This window comes from Coturnix japonica, chromosome Z (genome assembly GCF_001577835.2).
Source record: "Coturnix japonica isolate 7356 chromosome Z, Coturnix japonica 2.1, whole genome shotgun sequence".
Lineage (NCBI taxonomy): Eukaryota > Metazoa > Chordata > Aves > Galliformes > Phasianidae > Coturnix > Coturnix japonica.
The window spans coordinates 42,181,955-42,203,184 of NC_029547.1; the positions used below are offsets into that span (position 1 = coordinate 42,181,955).

The 21,230-nt window shown below is 37.7% G+C and overlaps 1 protein-coding gene across 4 annotated transcripts in view; it reads right to left on the reverse strand.

The window, feature by feature from the left end:
• Positions 1-4,200: 4,200 nt before the first annotated feature.
• The window catches only part of FER (FER tyrosine kinase), a 151,624-nt gene continuing 134,594 nt past the window's right edge, over positions 4,201-21,230 (reverse strand). For 2 of the 4 annotated variants that reach the window (XM_015849442.2, XM_015849445.2), the window contains 3 exons: positions 17,970-18,124; positions 14,754-14,876; positions 4,201-11,638 (listed from right to left, as the gene is read on the reverse strand). In XM_015849442.2, the coding sequence (XP_015704928.1) occupies positions 11,496-11,638; positions 14,754-14,876; positions 17,970-18,124 (421 nt within the window). In that variant the 3' untranslated portion in view covers positions 4,201-11,495. The remainder of the gene's footprint in view (positions 11,639-14,753; positions 14,877-17,969; positions 18,125-21,230) is intronic. The other 2 variants (XM_015849444.2, XM_015849443.2) reach the window with 1 other exon arrangement.

Here is a 21,230-nt window from a genome sequence, read left to right on the forward strand (position 1 = left end):
CCACCCACGCCCCCCCCCGGGGCCCGGAAAGGAGAGGGGAAAAGGGGAGTGGGATAAAACAGTGACAATCTAAGGAGGAAAAAACTTATTTTACTAAATATGATATCGAAATACAAGATAACACAATATAATATAATTAAGGCTAACAAAATCGAACGAAACAGAGAGAGAGAGTCTCCGAAAACCGAGAGGCTACTGTGAACTCTAGGCGACACGGCTGGAACGCTTCCCACTCTCCGAGAAGTTCGAGAGAAGAAGGAGGGCACTCCAGCCTGGGAACGAGATTATATAGAGTCCTGGTCCCGTGACTTATTGTTACTCCTGTTGTTCTCTGGGATATGTAGTCTTCTTTTGTGGGACTGCACATTCAAAGAAGTATCCATACTTGACATGATGTTATGATGTGGAATACTGATAGCAAAATTACAAAATTACAAAACCATGACATTCCACCCCTTATTCTACATTATTACATCATGGTTAATATATACATATATATACATATATATACACGTATGTAAAATTGTGATAGCTAATAGTAAGAATTGCATGTAACATAACTAAATGTACAACTATAATAACTAAAATACACTACACATGCAAACATTATTAATATATATATATGATACATAAAATTTATTGACTGCACTCCCCAGCATCAAATTCCCTTGTGGCACACATTGAACATCCCATCCTTCTGCATTACCAACCAAGTGCACCCAGGTCCCGGGCTGGCAAAGACAGTTCCACGGATAGGTTTGCCCTTTCCAGAAGCCTGGAGGACCCAAACGACTTTTCCCAACATGTTCTTACTATGTTATACCCAGGGACTTATCTCCTTCTACAGTGTGTAGGGGGCTAGATTGACTAGGACCATCACGATTGACGAGATCCTAGTATTGACCAACCAAGTGGCTTCTGCCAGATTCTTCTTCCAGTGTTAAATGTTCCACCACCCATTGCTTTCAACATAGTTTTTCAACAACCATTATATCGTTCAATTTAACAGAAGCTGGTGCATGGTAGGGAATATGATAAATCGCACTCAATGCCATGATCTTTGGCCAAGTATTTATAAGAGAATTTTTGAAAATGTGTCCCATTATCAGATTCAATTCTTTCTGGGGTGCCATGTCGCCCACAAGACTTGTTTCTCAAGACCTAATATGGTGTTTCGAGCAGTTGCATGGGTACTGCGATGTTTCTAGCCACCCAGTGGTTGCTCTACCATAGTGAGTACATAACACTTAACCCACTGCGAGATCAGGGAATACTGATAGCAAAATTACAAAATTACAAAACCATGACACTCTATAAGAAGGATATTTACTTTAAGTGCACCTAGAGAAGAACTACAAAGATGGTGCAGAAAATGAAGAACCGGATGTATGAGGAGTAGGTGAGTGAACTGGTGTTGTTTCACCTGGAGAAAAGAAGGCTAAGGGAAGACCTTGTTTCTCCCTGAGACTACCTGAAAGGAGGCTACAGCACAATGAACCTCAAACTCTTCTCATGTGACAAGTGATAGGATGTGAGTTAATAGTCCCAAGTTGTGACAGTGGATTGGATGTTAGGAAGGATTTTATTCATGCAGAGGAAGACCAAGCACTGAAAATAGCTTCCGGGGAAAAGCTAGAGTCCCCATCCCTGGAGGTACTGAAGAGTGATGTTGTGGCACTATGGGTCATGTTTAATGATGGTACTTAGTAGGTCAGGCTGTTGGTTTGATTCAATGATCCTGAAGGTATTTTCCAGAGTAGATAATTCTACTAAACTAAAGTCCCAGAATTATTTTTATAATATTTTTATTTTTTGTTTCAAACTCAGGGTTGTAAAGTATTGGAAAGGATTTTTGGGCACACCAGTTTGTGGGATCAGATGAGAAGGAGATTCAGATGTAAGGACTGGTCTAAGTTTGCACTGACTCTGAATTCTCTGTGTTAGTGTAAACAAGATAGGCTTTCATAGCTGCTGCTTGCAGAAACAACTTAAGAAACTACATTATCCTCCCTCTTTATCTCTGTCACGAATTACACTTAGCAATGTAAGCTTTCAAGTGGAAAAATCTTTCAATATACATGACCAGAAGCCAGTCTGCTCTTCTGAGTATTCACAGTTGGCCAGTAGTTTGATTTCATTCTTTCCTCAATTCTTTTTGGAGAATATTATGACTGTAACATGACTCAAAGGAGGACTGAAATCCAGCTGCCTCACTGAATGCGTGTGATGGGGAACACACTGCCCTCACTACAATTTTCATGTTGGAACCATGTAATTATGGCACTGCTGGAACATCATTCTCATGGAACATAAGCTCCATGCTGACTAAGTGTGAGCTCCTGTAAGTTTCCTCACATCATCTACGTTGATCTGGGGCATGGAGTGAGTGTATGGGGTGGGTAATTGGGTAGATCCACCAAAGTAGTTAAAAATGGGAACAATTTATAGTCCTCGGTCCAAGCTAAGCTCCCTGAGCATGGAGGTGGTGGTAGGTTGGGTACCTATAAATGAAGTTCAAGGAAGTCAGCAAACCAGGTGGGCCAAGGAACTTAACATGCTGTAAGGGAAAAAATCCACTCTCCGGACCAAACATACTTCATCCCAACCTCTCAAATCTCTAAAGAACGGGCTAAAGGCAGGCACACATTTTTGATGTGAGCTTTCTCTGTATCTCTGAACAAGATTAATATGTATTTATCATTTAACAAAAATGATATTTCTTCAAACTTAAGGGAAGGTTTTGCGCATGAGTATCAAAACATCTTTAAACATTCATTATTTGTAAGCAAAATGGAGGGAGACATGGCTGTTGCTTGCAGACAGAATAAAATAACCTCACTTTGACAAGTCAACTTTGGCAGTAGAGGTTTTCAATGCCTTTGTAACTGAGAGGCTGGTCATTGCTGGGCTCTGAAGCAAATTTTACTAGAATTATCTTGTGAATAAATGATCCAGCAGAAAGGTACCATGGCTATGTGCAACCCCATGTTGTTTTGTCTTCTGTTTCAGTACCCATCAGCACATCCAAGGGACGAGCCTTGGATTTACATCTCTCTCAGGAATGGTTACTGGGAGATGGTTCACAGAAGCACTTCAAAGAATTTGTAAGAAGGAACAGTAACATCTAATTCCTTAAAAAAATAAATGTGTATTATAAAAATACTGGTCTCCAGCAATTTGGTTCTTTGAATAAGGAGCTATCCTTATTCAGTCAGGAAAAATCTCTAGCAAGTCCAAGTGCTGTGCCAGCTCAGCGCTAATAGCACCGCGCACACAGGGGCGTGGGTACACAAAGCCTGTCACCCCGCTGGTGCTGGGTGTTTGCGCAAGGTGCAGCTGCAGGGAGCAGAAGGCAGCTGGGAAAGCTCTTTCAGTGACATATTTATAACCACAAGATCTGAAAAGACATTTAAATCTTTTTTTAAAATGGCATAATAGTTCTGTGTTTTTTTTGTTTTTTTTTTTTTTTTTACCTCAGCCATAATTTTTGTATTGCAGACTTTTAATATTGACACTAAAAAGCGATTATGGAAATAAAAGAAACTGCATCAAAGCATGGTGAAAATGGAAATTATTACAGAGATTGGTTTCATTCAAAGTAAAATACAAAACAGCTCGAAACAATCGAACAAAATATTTAAAATGTGAGTAATGTGAACAACAATTTTTCTTTTTTTCACATCAAGTGAGCAGAGCACTAAGTCATGCAAAATGGACAGTATAGAACTCAGATATGCACTTACATTGCTGCACTGCTCTTAACTGGGAATGTGTGTAGGAAGAGGAGGGATTTTGCAGGATATGCACGTTTGTTTTTCAGTGTTTTGCTTCTTAGTGTAATTTTAGCTTGAATTAAAATGAGTGTGGTGTTGCATCATCAGCACTGCCGAGCTAAAGCCCCAGATTTCAAACCTCTTTCAATGTTTTCTTCCACTTGTCCCTATTTGGTTACTCTTTCTTGTCTCTTCCCAATTACAAGAGACAAATGACAGGCAAACCAGGCATGAGGATCAAATGGGTAACTCCAGAAGCTGCCAAAGAAAACAACTACCCAACAAACAAACCCTCACGTTCGGTTTTCTTTCTTAGAGAACTACATTGAATTATAGTATTCCCCTGAGTGCTGTTAGGCCTCCCCTTGGCTACAGAGCAAGTGAATAAACACATCCTTTCCATATCAAGTAGAATCAGACCGCTTGATACAGATATTTTACATTTATTGGAGGAGTACAGTAAAAACGGGACGTCGGACTCATTAGTGGTAACTGGTCCACGAGAAAAGACAGAACATTATTCAGAAATGGCCTGCAGTTTACAAAAATATTGAAATCCAGGCTAGGAAAATAAAAAATTACCTCAAGTTCAAAAGTGTAACCTTAAAGTATGTAAAAAAAAAGACAAATAAATGGAGTCAGATTGCAGATCTATTTAAAATTATAAAGGACAGACAACTGGTAGCTGTATTACATAGTCATCACTTTCAGTCCTTCTTAGATGTCAGATGAACTTGTGACATTGTTTTTGTTTTTACTTGTGTTACTACCCACGGACTCATTTCCAGTGTTATGTATTACCAATGTTTCACAAGTGTATTGCTTTTAAACAACGAGGCGCACAAAAGGTGCTTTACCTGATATTAATCTTGCTGGTGCTTAACTCAGGCTGAAACTTCAAAAGAAATCAAGTTTGTCTGCAAGCTGTACCCCACTGAAAGTGGGAGTTGGGAGTCCTCTGGAGTTGGGAGTGGCGTTGGGAGTCCTCTGCATGTTGTTCCATGACCTGGCCCTCAGTGCCCCTCTGCCATTCCTGACTGCTGCAGTGGCACAGAGGAGAAGAAACACATGCAACTGAAAAGCAGCCATCCCACAATAGTCAGCTCTAGGCTGCTCTGGGAGTCCTTTGAATACTCATGTAACTATATGGTCCTTCTACAGAAGGGACAGGTGTTCAGAGTTTCAGTCCTCTGCATTTCCTTTTAGGAGTCTGCCTGACTTTTGTGCCCTTTGCAATGAGCCTGTTTCTTCCTATTACATGGTGGGGTGTTTTTTTGTTTTTTTGTTTTTTTTTTTTTAGCAAATAACCAAACCAAACAAAAAAAAAACACAAACAAAAATCCTCAACAAAACCACAACGAACCTGTCTTTCATGGTGAACTAGAGAGGTGCAAAGGTATCGTTCTACCCCCTGTCAAATTCAAATAAAACGCAAATGCTACTATTAAAGTGGCATTTCCTATAAGGAGGACTGCTGCTAAAACAGAAACAGGTTTGAACTGAACAATTCCTGATGCTGATATTTAAAATGCCTTAAGAGGTACCAATTTGGGTATCTCCTGGAACACTGACTCTCTGCAGAGTTTGCAGACTGAGCAATGCTCAGCTCCTGAAGCTGCAGGTCTCAGCATTTGGAGGTAGTGGGTGTAACTACCAGCATAAGTAAACGCTGTATCACATATGGAAGTCAAATCTCTAAAAGCAAAATGGATAACAATAATGCGAATCAACACTCATAGGAAATTTCTGGCAATTAGAAGGCATATTTACAGGGAGGCTTAGTCAGAATTAAGTCATTGCGACTTAATTTCGAAGGTAGCATTTTGAATAAGGTCTGACAGCAAATCATCCCCTTTTCCAGGAGTGCAATTAGCTTCATAATTTTCCCAATGTGAGCAGGATGCTCTGTATCATAAGCCAGGCAGTCAGGAATGCTGCTTTTTTCAGTGCCCTGTGGTACATACAATTCACAATACACCCAGGGTTCGCAGTCTGATCGGAAGCACAGTCTGGACAATGTGCTTCACTTTCATTCACAAATAGTTCAGCCTTCATACAAACACGTTGCCACAAGATGCTGTAATGGCACTATAATATTTTTGAGCCAAACTAGGTTTTTCTGTCACATAAATTAACTTGCTCGAATTAAGTGTCAGGCACGTGTGGTACATGGCAGCGTCAGAACTAAGGAACAGTTCAGAGATGCAGGGCACAGAGCACTACAATGGAGCTCAGCTGGAATTACCCCCCCATGCACCTCTCTGTGAGCAGTGGAAGGATCTTGAATAATTTAAGCACAGGATCTAAGTGAACTAGTTTACATAACGAAATATGTGTTCCATATTACTACTGCATTTGATAATTAGATATTTCTTCATATGCCGGGAAAGACTGAGCTGTCTATATATATAGATGGTGAATTGGATCTGTGCTTTTTTAGTGGTGGAAGGTTCTTGCACATGCTTTTAACACATGAAACCTAGAAGGAAAACCTGACTTTTTCTTCTAAAAAGCAGAAATGCCTTTTCAAATGGTTTAAAAGGAGGCAGATGTGCCTCTCTCAGAACTCAGAAGCATCAGCTATGTATGTGGTCTATAAGGTTTTGTAGTCCTAAAACTAGATGGCAATTCCAAATAGTGGACTCCAAATAGCAGCAATTTAGGGACACTCTCACCAAGCCAAGTCTGCAAGTGAAGCTGAGAGTTAATAATACACAAATACACAATGCTGAGAAATGGACAGAGCTGAAATCACAGCTGCATTATTTGCTTCAGTGACGGATCAGTGACAATACTACAAAGAGCACTCAGAATTTGATTTTTGGGCTTTCAAGACTTTTACATGGTTTATTTTCCTGCTGTTGTTTCTGTTGTCTTCTTTCTTTTGCATTTTAGGAAGGAATGCTGTGCTGGGGGAATTCTAGCAGAAGACTACAAATAATACTCTTTACTGATGTTATTCTTATAGAAAGTGGATAGCTTATAAGAAAAAAAATGCATTGACGGCAACACCTATTGCTTGTGAGTGCTCAAGGACTCCATTCTTATAGTCATTTCTGCAGGCAGACATTAGAAGTAAAACTGTTTAATAGAGCTGATTTACAAGACCACTCTTAAGCGATGGTTGCTCAGAGCTCGAGGAATACAGGACTTCCTCTGTGCTTTCTTGTTACTAGTTAAAGCTCATTATTCCTGACAGAAGGAGAAGAAACTATCTTGCTTGGTAGAAGGGGCACCTCTTCCCTTCTCTCCGTATTCTTCCCCCACAATATCCAAGAAATAGCCTTGCAAGAATATCACAAGTTCTTTTATGCTTTAAGAAAAAAATAGCAATTGATGAACTCTTACTTTAATAGCAAACTATTTTATGCTTGGTCATAAAAATGTTACAAATACAAGAGCACCGGCATAACAACATTAGTACTGCCTACAAATGAGACAGCTGTTATAGGAAGTGGATTTTCCCAACTTGCCTCTTTTTTCTTCCATCCTTAGAATGATTTATCGCTGCTTGTTACAACCGGCCGTCTCCAGAGCTAATGCTCTCGAATATCATCTGTGATAACACTATTTACACACTAACTCATCTCTTCCAATAATTCACAGTTGAAAATGCATCAGTGGCACTGCCACTTAGAGGATGTGACAGTAAGACTAAGGACAGAGGCTTTGCAGTTAATGACAATTGGCACTATCCATGCAGCAGGATGTCTGGGAAGAGATGCAAAGCATTTTAAAATGCTTCTGAGTTCTGGTTATTCTGTGTAACCTCAGGAGAAGTACTGATTTATTTGTTTACTTATTTATTTATTGCATGTGCTTTTTTATCAACAGTATCTTTACAGTGGGTGCAAAAGGCTTAACAAAGTAGTTAAAATAGTCATAGTAGATAATGAACGGATAACATCATAGTAAGCTTCAGGTGTGGGTGATTATAACAAGTGGCTAAAGACACAGGTTAAACAATAAGCTACTATTTCCTTAACTAGTTCTCTGCTTCACATAAACAGGCGAGACTTTACAAACTGAAGAAGAAATGCAAAATAACTTTAGTCCCCTCCATGAAAAACTGCCTCACAGGTTTTATTAGAAACTGATGAAAATGTACATTTCAAGGATAAGGACTTGGTGGAGAGCTATTCCTATAAGATTACACCCCTGCTGAAGTGAATTTGTTTACAGACACGATGCTTTTCAATACTTTGTTTCCAATAAAACTGAAATGATGAGGAATCCTCATGATTTCACGGACAGCTGAATTCTGAAGCTGGGCTGAGCATCTGGGCTCAACCCTTAAAAGTATTTCGAGTCCATCCCATTTAGCAGCGCACACAGTACAGAACTTCTTTGGGCTTCATCTGGCTGAGACTGAGTGCAGGTGTAAGAACCTACTTGAAATACCGCATGTCTAAGAGAGACTGACATTTTCTGTGAACTCTCCAGAGCAAACCAAGTATACAAGCTGCATGACCAGCACCTGCACAACCTATGCATAATGCAAGACTTCGGTCATCAGAAGTTCACAGAAAGCAGATACAGCGACTTTGGCTCCTGAATACTATGTCTGTCTTTTACATTTCACCATAGGGCAGTTATGTTTGTAAACTCTCCAGCAAGAAATTCATAGAAACTTATAAACTAAGTATCCATAGGCATGGATTGCACTTCCTAAAGTACAATAGCATTAACTACAAATGAGAAAAAATGAACAAATTCTGCCACGAACACTGAAAAATTAATTGTTAAAAAAAAAAAAAAAAAAAAAAGCATTAAATAATTGAAGAGACTATGTGCTTAAATTTATTTTATACCTTTTATATGTGTTATAATTTATTTTATTTTAAACTCAAGCTGGTATTCTCCCGAAGAATGATTATTTTTTAGCTGAACTTACGCTTACTTCAGCAGCAACAATATATCTTCTTGCTGCTGAATTATCCCCATGTTTTAAGAAGTACATTACATTTAAACAGAACTGTGATATGAATTACAAATGTTAACCATTTCAGAATAAATAAGAATGCATTTCTTATCTATATATGAGAATCAAGATGGACAAATAAAATAGTATTTTGTTAAAAAGAAAAAAAAAAGATTTTTTTTTTGTTTTTTGTTTTTTTTTTGCTGTCAAGGGCATGTAGCAAAGAAATATAATTCATCTCTTTCACAGAAGAAGAATATCAACTCTCCAGAGAAGCAATGAATGCTGATAGAGAAGACACCATCACCCTTACTTGCAGACTTTCTTGGTGCATACCTAAGAACCAGCAGTTAAATTAATGATGGATTTGAGACAGGGATTTTTCCATGTTGTTGTGGTGCATTTCTTCATCTCAGTGCACTTGCATTTGCATTACCATACAAGCAAATTAAGGCACAAACTGCGTGTAATACTTAAAAGCACACAAATGAACAAGGATGCTTCCCACCACTCTTGAAAAAATATCTTTGGGCTACTTGGAAATACAGTACTAAGAAAATATGTCCAGTATATTGATAAGGAAATTTCAATTCAGGCCATCAGGTTTGCCAAATACTACACCTGAATGGGTATGCATGTAGGATGCTCCAAAAATAATGCCTCCTACTGACTTCCATGGAAAGTATCAACAGATACAAAGAGTACAATAACACTATTAGAGCAAATTCACAACAACAAAACGTTAATTCTGAACACAGGCACCACCATGAGCTACACATCTTTGCCAGCAAAGAACAAGAGCCTGAATGCTGCACTTGTAAAAACCTGCACCAGTGGACATGAACTGTTGGCACTGCTGCTGAAATGCACCACACACCAACTCACTGTTTGGGCCCTTTAAACAATTAGCAAGCATGGATGAATGTCAGTGGGTGCCACTCTTTTCCATACGGAAGAGTCAGTGACACACCTTAGCTTCATATGCACTTCCAGGTCAGATGCCATTTTGTTAGGCTGCCCCTCTGCTGCCATTCCACCATTAACTGCCTCTGATGTTGTGGGCCAACACAGTAAAACAGGAGGCATTACTTTCAGAGCAGCCCTTGTAACAGACAAATTCTTTTAGATTACACATATTTTTGTCACACGTAGCCCTTAGTTCATTATCACCCTGCACTACCACAAATATACTTTAAAGAGAATAAATTGTGTGGATGACAGAAAAGCTGACTTAAAGGAAACAAAAACGCAATGTAGCCACAGACTTCACTACCCAGGGCTAATGAACATCTCCAGATGCTGTGTTTACTTTCAGTCACCGTTTACTTGTATTTACAGTAACAGACATTCCTTGATCTGAGAAATTTTATTTAATTCATAAAGAAATTTTAAGCACCTTAACTCTGGAGCTCAGACCAGGGCACCGTAACTTGCTTTTGTTCCTATGTAGCGCCATAGAAAATAATCCCCACTATAAAAAGAACACAAACTCAGAGCAACACACTGTACCTTTCCTCTATTCCCCATCTACTGTATCTTATACTATGGAATGTTATTTTTACTTATTTTTTTTTAACAAGTTTCCGTTATTTTTGGTGACATTTACAATTTGCCTGTCCCCGTCTTTTGAAACCTGATCATAATCATTTTAATAAGTCAACTCTGCCTTGTTCCACCTGTCACAGACTTAAGATATATGTTCTGATTTGGGTTTCTTGGACAATTCCTCGTGCCATGCGGACATACTGTTTTCCATTTGACACTAGGCATGGAATGTGCTGTTTCTTAGTATAACCTTTTAAAAGCTCCAACTGCACGCTGAGGGTTATTACCAATTTAAGCAAAAAAATCAGGACCAAAAGCAAATCTAGCAATTCACATTCTTTAACTTCTCTACAATGAATGCTATTGGTCACCTATTACAATGCTGTTGTCATTAGAAAACCTCTTTCTGTTGGCCTATTATTTTTATGTATTCTTTGGAAGACAGATGATTTGCAGTATTTCCTAACAATAAATGTACTCAACAATTGTTTGATTTTTGTTTGTTTGTTTCTTAAATAAACATAACTAATTAAAGGACACACATTATTGAATTCTGACAGCTTCATAGGAAAAGAGAGGTGTAAAGGGCGTACGTAAATAACATCAAAAGTCAGAAGAACTTACTATAGCATGGTAAGAAATGGACATGTAGCTCAGTTTTCTACAAAAGAAATTTCTGGGTTTTGCTGCTCAGTAAGCAGATTTACATCCAGAATCTAAGTGACCTTTACCCTTGAAACAAGCTATAATAGAAAAAAATTAGCTGCAGAAAGAATCTGAAATATATAAAAGTTTCTAGATGAAATACTTGTCAAAACTGTCTTCAGTCTTAAGGCCAACATGCATGACACAGTCACCATGTTAGAGAGCTGCTGGTGTTGACAATTGAGACACGGAAAACAGAGTGAGAACATTGTGTTAAGTAGAAAAACTCTGAAAAATGTCACTAGCAGTTACTTGCTGTAAAACACATAAAAGCCACAGTTCCTTAAATCTACAGTATGTGCTTTCCTATTTACATGTAACCTAAATGACAATATTACTGTGACTGGATATATAGCATTTGGCAGTATATGTCTTTAATGCAGGTGTAGACATAATTCAAGATGGTACACATGTATATAAAAACCAGTTAATTTCAAAGTAATCCTAAATGCATACTGCAAATAATGTTGTATAAACGCATAGTGTTTGAGGAGAAAAATACTTCAATGGAAAATAAAGTCCCACATGTTGAGTTTGGCACCAGAATGTCACTATGTCACTTTCTTTTTGATTGAAGATAACTCTTTCTGAATCTCACTGAATTTTGGCCGGTTCTCTGGATGGTAGTCCCAGCACCTCTGCATTATTTTATATATTTCTTCCGGGCATTTTTGCGGTGCTGACATTCGGTAACCTGGTACATAAGAAAAGGGGGAAAAGTTTAGTATTGAAAACTGATATACACTGACAAATTTAAAAGAAATGTGCAAAGCTCAGGATTAAAAAATAAACTGAGGGTCAGTTTTACGTAACTTGCAATATAAACAAATTCTACAATACATAACCTTGTAGGGATCGATAAGTATTAAACTAACAAAGCTCAGGTATCAATGACATTTAAGTTGTTTAGGGTAAGTTGTCAATATGCTTCTCATCTCTGAGGGCAGAATTCTGCATAATGTTTTTCCATTCTCTTAGGAATTAGGTACCCTCTTAAGCTTTAATGTCCACTCCACCCTCCAGTCACCCAGGAAAACCATTAATTACCATGGGAATTATAACCAAGACTGGAGTAGATTTTTTGACTCTTTAAAAGTGTAAAGACCTTTATGCTCATTGCTCTTCCACTCTTTATATCCTGAAGTTCCTTTCACAGTATAACAGAATCATAGTGGTTGGAAGGGACCTTCAGAGATCATCGAGTCCAACCCCCCTGCCAAAGCAGGTTCCCTGCACCAAGTCACACAGGTAGGCATCCAGGCGGGTCTTGAATATCTCCAGAGAAGGAGACTCCACAACCCTCCCTGGGCAGCCTGTTCCAGTGCTCCATCACCCTCACTGTAAAGAAGTTCTTGCACACATCCGTGCGGAACTTCCTATGCTCTAGTTTCTGGTTTTCTAGTTTTCTAGTTGTCTAGACTTCTAGCTAAAGCTTATTTGGTTTTTTCTTCCCCCTCATTTTCTTAACTTACTTTTGTGTTTTCCCACATCATCCCACTCATATTCTGATTTGCTTCTGTAGCAGTCTGCTGTGAAAACTGAAGGAAGTCAATAATTTAGAGATGAACAGGAGAATAAACAATCCCTTATTTGCACTTACTCAAAAGCCAAAGATGAATAGATTAAAGAGATGTACCCACAGTAATAAAGGCAACTTCCTAATGAGCAAGAAGTAAAGGAAATGTCTGCAGTCAAAAACCACCAGCTCCTGGCAAAACTCAAGCAAAAAAAGGGAGGATGAAGAGAATGACTATGTTGGGTGGAATACAAAGACAAAGGCTAAGCATCCTAGGCTGAGGTTAGGAAAACAAAAGCCCATCAAGAATGGAATCCTGCCAGGGATGTCAAAGGCAAGAAGGAGAGCTTTGATATGTACACAGGTGGCTGAACAAAGGCTATGGAAAATGTAGGCTCACTGCTAAAGAAGGCATAGGATGTTGGGACACAACATGGAAGCATAAATTCTTTGCCTCTGTCTTTTCTAGCATGACTGGCTTTCAGAAATCCCAGGCCTGAAGGACAAGAGGAAAAGTCAAGCAAGGAAGACACATCTTTGGTGGAAGAAGATCAGGTCAGGGAATACTTAAACACACTGGACACATGTAAGTTCATGGAACCTGATGAAAGGCAACCACAAGTGCTGTTGGGAGATGTCACTAAGAGGCCACTCTTGATAGTACTTGACTGATCAAGAGGACTGGGAAAAATGTCCAAGAATAAAGAGGAAAGCAAATGATACTCCTATCCTCAAGAAGGGCTGGAAGCACATAGTGACTACAGGTCTGCCAGCTTTGCATGAATCTTAGAGCAGCTAATCCTGGAAACCATTTCCATGCCCATGAAGGATAACAAAGTCATTGAGAGTAGTTAGCCAATGTAATGATCTTTGTGATGAAATCATTATGTTTGTAGATGACTGAACAGGGGATTTCACAGAATCATAGAATGGCCTGGGTTGAAAAGAACCATAACGATCACCTAGTTAAAACCCCTCTGCTACATGCAGAAAAGGAGAAAAATTTTTTCTCTTCAAAGGAGAAAAAATGATCTCTAAGACACATAGATAATATGAAGCCACTCAGGAATCCTTTCCTTCGTGAAGTTGAACCTAGAAACTAAACCTTCAAGACAGTGATGGCAGCAACTACATTTTGTCCCTAAAGTGAAGTGATTCTATATACTTAATTTGGGATTGAAATTATCCTGGTTTAATGTAAGCATTCAAGTGACTAAATGTACTGATGACTCGTACTGATGAGGAATTGAGACAGATAAATCAGGAAGAAAATCTGGAATATCCTAGCTGACTATCCTAGCAGTTAGGCTGTAATTGTGTGAAAACCAGAAAAACACGATGACACAAGAAATGATGATTCTAGAAGAAAAACAGAAAGAGAATTTCTGATTGACCATCAGGACTGTTTTCCCATAGTACAAAAAAATTAGAAAGGCAAAAAAATGCTTCTTAATTTTTGAACCAGACCAATTTGTTTGCAGTGGATTCAAACAGTAATTAGGTAGTAAAATTTATTTTTACATACATGTCTCTGCTTTGACAAAGACTGAATTTTTGCTTTTGCCTTTTAAGGATACTCTTTGGTGGTCATCCACTGTGACTATAATCAACAACAACAACAACTCCTACCGACCAAATTAAGCTTTTTAGATATCAGTTAGTAGTTTCACTTGTTTAGAACCCATTTTACACAATAGTACTATGTAGAATTCTGAAATGTCACTAAACATGATGAAAATAAATAAAAGTTCTGAAATCCTGCTCACAGTTATTTGCTACTTTAATAAAAGCCTTTTGATTATTTTGTAGGGGAGAAATGCAGCTTTCATGGCTCAAGCAGCTTACCATATTTGACTGTAACTGATAAAATTTTGCCTGAAATACTTTAATAGAGAAGATGGAATGATACAGATTTTTTCTTCTAGCAGTTTAGAATATTTATAGGTACATTAGCATAATCCTAAATAATTCATTCTGGTCAAGCCTCTGCTTTGCATAGCAGTAAATTCATTCTTTCTTCATCTTACCTTTTAGTAACATACATGTATGCTTTATATATATTATGCATACAACTAATGTGCTAGAAGTCTTTCCTCCTTTAAGTCATTGGTCAATATACTCCTTTTCATTTTTAATATACCTATGTTTGTCAGAATTATCAAGTAAATAATTTCACAATATTTTTGCTATTATCAGACAGATAACCAGTATATTATTTATTTGCTATCTTTCTTTATCTACTATATCTTACTACATCCTCATGTATGTATGCAGCATTTCTTTCACTCCCTACCTTTCTCAACTTGTTCCCGTGCTTGCTGGTTGGTCATTCCAGGATATGGGCATACTCCTAAACTGAATGTTTCCCACAGAAGGATTCCAAAGCTCCATACATCGCTCTCTGATGTGTATCTCCCTAAGAAAAGGAGAGAAAACCCACCACTTAGTCTACAGAGAAATTCATTCTTTTTTTTTCCAAATATTTTTTTATAAAGTATTATACCGGCAATCTTGAAGCTGAACAAAGCTGAAGCTACAAATAAACACTCTGTAAATACAACAGTCTTCAGTATTTGAAAGGATACATTATCTTAAGCATGATAACTAGAATTGAAACAAACCAACTTAAAGTGTTAAGAAGTTTGACAAACAGGCTTTCTACAAAAAGCACATGGTACCATATCAATTATTTTGCTGGTCATTTAAGAATTACTTACCTCTTACACTAAATGTGTATATATATTCTTTTAATACAAAAGGACATTAATTCCATGCCCTGAAAATTAATGTACAGCGGCTTCAACTGCTGTTTAAGTTGACCCTGAAAAACTGATGCACCCAATCAGTCAAAGAAAAAACTGGACCTGCTCATTTCATTGTCTGCAGTTATCCTTCTGAGATAGCGCATTTTGATAACTGAATTCCAAATCTCTGTGTAATGAAAACCTGATTTTATAGAAAAAGAAGAGATCCCAGAGAAAATACTATTATTGTCTCTGACGTATTCGCATTAAAAGAGGTGCTACATCAGAAAGTGAAGGATCCAGGCCCTTTGTAGCAGGATCCATGAAAATGTTACCCTAAAAATCCACTTCTCACATTTATTTCATAGATGGTCTGTTTATATTTCTGTAAAACCTTATTGCATTTTATATATATCTTTGGTCTTAAAAATACACAAATGCTTGTGAATGCATTGTTTGTTCACCTCCAACCATTAGATTAAGCAAACTAAGCCACCTCTTGCTAGAAAAAAATAAAAATAAAAAAAAAAGGGAAAATAAAAGACATGTAAATTACAGTGACAGTTGGTGATATGTCAACTGTTCTGACGTCAGAAAGTGGAGTTTACTGTTAAACTAACTATCACTTCCAGCTGTGCTACATTAGCTGGTGTGCCTCGTAGATGGTAATTATGCACATTCACTGTGCTTTTTGTAGTAAGATTAGTTTTCTTGTCTGTGTATCAACTCTCTTCAGAGTTTGGCATCCACTAATTTTAACACTTTTCATTGAAATCATTCAGTAAATGCAAGATAGGTGATGAGCAAGAAAATACATGTTCTGCACAGTTAATGTGCCTTCCAACTATGCTATTATCCAGGAGAGAAAAAAAAAAAAAAAAAAAAGAAAAAAAGAAAAAAAAAATGAAAAAAAACCCAGAACACAACCGCTTATTCATTCACAAAAAAACACCATGCAGCAATCTATTAACATGACAAACAGCACAAAGTTATACTGGAAATAAGTATATATTAAATGTATACCCCAATTTTGGAAGAACAGAAAGCAAGAATATCCTATACTCGTTCTATGTATGTAACTTTACAAAGAACTTTTAATGCTTTTTTTTTTTCTTCACTTGTTGGAAGTGGTGAAAATCACACAACTACAAATAAGAATAATGGTAAGGAGTGGCACTAAACAGTGCCCACTGCATTAAATGCTGAATCTTCCACAAGCTCCAGTAGCTTCGGGATTTCAGTTATGCCTTCATACATAAGCTCCCTGATCACTCAATTTGCCCTAATCCAGTTTAAAGATCACAACTTCAGTTTCCACTAAGAACCAACATGAAGAGTGGTTCCAACTAGTTTTGAGTCTGTTTCAGTCTAGCATTCTTACATACCCACACAAAATAATACAGTAGATAGGACTAAATCATTAGGATTGTAAAACACTAAGCCATTTTTACTTGTGTCTTTCAAGGGAGAAGAAAATATGAATCTTCAAAAACACCCAGAAACCTACCACTACTTTTTGAATATTATATGTTTGACTGCTGAACATAAAAGAAAACATTCAAGATGGCTCATTTTCACAGAATCACAGAATCGTAGGGGTTGGATGAACCCTTCAGAGATGATTGTTGTAGAGGTTCTCTACAACAGGTTGCCCAGGTGGGCATCATCCAGACAGATCACGAATATTTCCAGAGGAGACTTTACAACCTCTCTAGGCAGCCTGTTCTGGTGTTTTGCCACTTTCACAGTGAAGTCCTTCCTTGTGCTAATATGGAATTTCTGTGTTCCAGCTTCTGCCCATTGTCCTCTGGTCTGCTCCTGCACACCACCAAAAAAAGTCCATCCCTGTTGATTTGACCTTACAAAGGACAGATCTGCTTTACTGTGTTATGGAATTAACTTCTGCCAAAGTGCTAATTAAATCCGGCACTTTCCTGTCAAGTCACATAGTTATGATTTCCAATGCAGGATTCTGAATTCAAGCATTAGGGGAAGGCCAAAATATTTGTAGACATTTCAATTCAAATATTTAAAAAATTGTTCTAAGTAATCAAATAAAGATCTGATTCAGAGAACTGTGTTTAAAATATGACATCATCCATTTAATGTGCTGACTCTTCACAGTTGACACATTTAACTTAGAAAATCGTGTTTTCTAGTTTTACTCACAAGTTAAAAGCTAAATGCTACAGTTTCTATTTTTGTTTTGTATCTAACAAACCTCCTCCCTTAAACAGAAATAATGGATCTTCCCCCGGTGAGAACAGCACAGCATTACATAAAAATACAGGTTAAAAAAAAAACAGCAACAACAACAATAAAAACTGCAGTTGAAAAAATAGAAAGCAGTCTTCATTTTTCTCCTGTGCAATGATTTACCTAACACAGAATACTAACATTTTCTACCATTTCCAAAGAAATGCTAGAGCAATCACTGCCATAACTATGCAGAACCTGCCAGCAATTTTGGTAATGATTCAGATGACGAACAAAGCAGCCCACTAAAACCAGTTGGCAGCACAGTCAGTGCATTATTTTAGTGCTCGATAATAACATCAGCAAGTCACTGCCTTATTCCTTTCAGAAGTAGAACAGTATTTTATATACCACTTAAATATGATGATCAACTAAAATATTTTAAACCTTTCTGACCTGAAATGAATAAAAGGAAAAAGTATATCCACTGTAATATTGTGGATGGGCTAGCCCTCGTGCTTCTCATACTGCAGGTACTTTCTGAGGGGAAGTTATAGATACATCCTTACCATAGTTGAGGGCTTCTGGGGCAGTCCACTTGATAGGAATTTGCTTTAAGCCTGATGATGAATATACTCCATCATCCTCTTGACGAGACATTCCAAAGTCACTGATTTTCAGTATGTTGCTCTCACCCACCAAGCAGTTCCTTGCAGCCAGGTCCCTAGGTTAGAACAAGAAACAATATCATTTTTACACGCTTATAACTACTTAAGAAAATATGAAAAAAAACATGGAATGATTTACCAAGTCTTTTCTACTACAGCTCAATTTGCCAGTGAAAGCGAGTGTGGCACCACACACATCAAACTTTTTTTTCAAAGCCTGTGGAGAGACCACCTGAGTGCAGGTGGATATTTCCTGAAGGGACTGCAGTTGGGGGGGAGCCCACACAGGAGCAGGTTTATTCTGAAGGACTGCAGCCCATGGCAGGGTTGCATTGAGTAGGAAGGAGCAGCTGAGTTGAGAAGCAAATCTGCATTTTAGCAGATGAGATTTTCTGTGAAATTATACAGAATTCAAAGTAGGTTCCTAAAACATCTTCCCACAGTTATGAAAGACACTGAAAACAACCACAACAAAAAAATAACAACAAAAAAACCTAGCTCTTACTTCTTACATATACTGTCATTAGAATTTCCATTAACAATAAAGCTACTCAGTATTACAGGAAAAGGAATTTTGGCTCAGCTATAGGTGAGAAGCTCCAAAAATCAACAACATTCCTTTATCTTCCTCATCTCAAATACACCTTCTTAGATTAGGAGAGAGGCTGCAGTAATATCTGATAAAAGACCTAGTGTAGCTTCTATGCAGCATATGTTTGAGATACAAATACACAAAAATAATGAATTATTAATGCAGCATACATTTATTACATTGAATAATTTCACAGTATATTAAAATAGTGAATAATGCCTATTATTATTCCAGTCAGTGTAACAAAATACGCACAGAATTTTTTTGAGGAAAAACACGTTAAACAATAGGATTGAATTGTAACAGTTGCTGGGTAAATATTCTTAAACTAAATTTACAGTGGATATTTTTAGCTTAGATAGCTAATATTCCATGGGAAATAACTACATTATCTTTCACATTTTGGATTGGAGCTGCAGCAAAGTTTTGAAGTGAATTCCCTGTGCACTTAATGAACATTCATTGGTTTTGAAGAGTGATTTTGGAGCATGGAAACTAAATTGTTTTTGAAGGAAACTAACCTGGAATTCTGCCCAAGGTGTGCACCAAATTTGTGTCCATACCCACAGCAGGAAGAAAAGTCTGAAACAATGACAAACAGCACTAATCTCTCTGCATGGCAGAGATTAGTTCAGGACACTGGCCTGAACTAAATTTAATCATAAGTAAAAGTCTTGATCCATGTATACAGGTGTTAGAGTTCCTATTTCTATGGCTACTTTGACCAACTGATGCACACTGATTTTGCATTGCATTATTTGCTACATACACAGCCTTTATAGAGAATCATTAAACCGAACATTTAAACTGCAGCAGACATACAAAGCTATGCTGCCAGTAAGATCATTTATGCCTCTTGAGTGTCATGCTACATTAATACAAAACCAGTTATTTTTGCAGTTAAAGGAACTGTGTTCCTTAAAAACACATCTGAAACCAGTTTGCAGCTCAAGATACACACAAATATCTAAAATGGCTCAACATGTATTATCATACATAGTTTAATGTAAGCATGGGATATTGACCAGTTCCAGTGTCAATTTCTTATTGCATATATTCAAGTAAAATGTTATCACCATGAAATTCCCAGTATTTACGGCTGAGGTTCCAGTTATATTTCAGCTACAAGGGTTGTTTGGTTTTCTTTTTTCGTTTTTCTTTTTTTTTTTACCATTTTACTCCGTTTAGTCTATATTTTGTGCCAGATGCTGATATGAAGTAGAAAAAACAAGTTTTCTTTCATATGTGAAAGAAAATTTACAAAGTTAGTTAAAACCATGCACACCTTCCTACCTGAGTCAGACCAGTATTTAAACCTGTTCTGAGTGAGATTTAGAAAAACCTGAACACTGAGCTGTCTTAAGGTTGTTACTCACAATTCTGACTATTAAGGAAAATATACAGTGAATAGTATAATGCCTATATGCAAAGTTTTCATCTGTTTTATGTGTGACAATTTTCTTCGTACTTTAGAATCATCTAGAAGAAGTGTTTGTCATTATTACTAAAAAATTCCTATTATATTTCCAAGAAAATTGAACTGGAATATGAGAAAGTGGGTAAAGTTTGCAACTATCTTCTAGATACACATAAATTAACACCAGATCTTCTAAAAGACTACATATATAGAAGCGTTGGCTTCATGCAAGTGATTTTCAAGCTGTCTGTTATGTAGGAGCGGGTTGCAGAATGATACCATTCAAGTTGACATCCTGTTCACAAGCACCAAGGGAGGAATCACGGGCCAGTGGCTAGCTAATAGTCTGCAACTAGTGAGAGTGGATGCAACCACCAAGTTCACCATCAATTTTCTGGGCAATCTGTTGATACTTTGTCAGTAACCCATTTATCACACTGAGAAGTATTTTTATTGCTATCTATAAGGGATGAGCCCCAGACAAGACAGTTAAGCCATGGGGATGAACCTGATCTTCCCTTGATTTCATCTCAGCCACTCCCGGGACTAAGCTGAAAGGAAACATCAAGTACAATGCTGTGCAACAGCCAAGTCATGAGGAGAGCTGTTGTCACTCAATCAATCCTGTAACTGGAGCAAGAAAAGGTTCAGGAATGTGGGCCAATAAATAGCACCATATGCAAGTCTAGGTGGGACTCTACACCGAACAGCCCCATTGACAGGTCCAATGCTGGGTCCAAGATGGGTTCTCTCTCTATCCCCCAGTCTTTCTTTGTGTTTTTCCTCTCCAAGTTGCTAAGTAATGCTAAGGCTTACTTTGATTTTTCACGCACCCATACAGTTTAGTTAGGTGTACTTGTGAGAGGGCCAACGCCTTCAGGGTAGATGTTCTATAGAAATCTCCCACTAAAGCTGTTGTTCATGTACACACCTGCTATTTCACCTTAATCTAACCATGAGGATTTGCAAATCTCAGTCATTCCTCCCTCTCCACAGTTGGGATGTGATAATCCCACCAAAAATTCTACTCCTTTGCACCTCTAATACCTTGCCATTTGGTGGGATAAACAGTATGAGCACAGTGTAATTCTCAGAGGTCCACCTTCAGCCACCTCAGGTTCTGAAATTACATCCTCTGAAAATGTATTTTTCA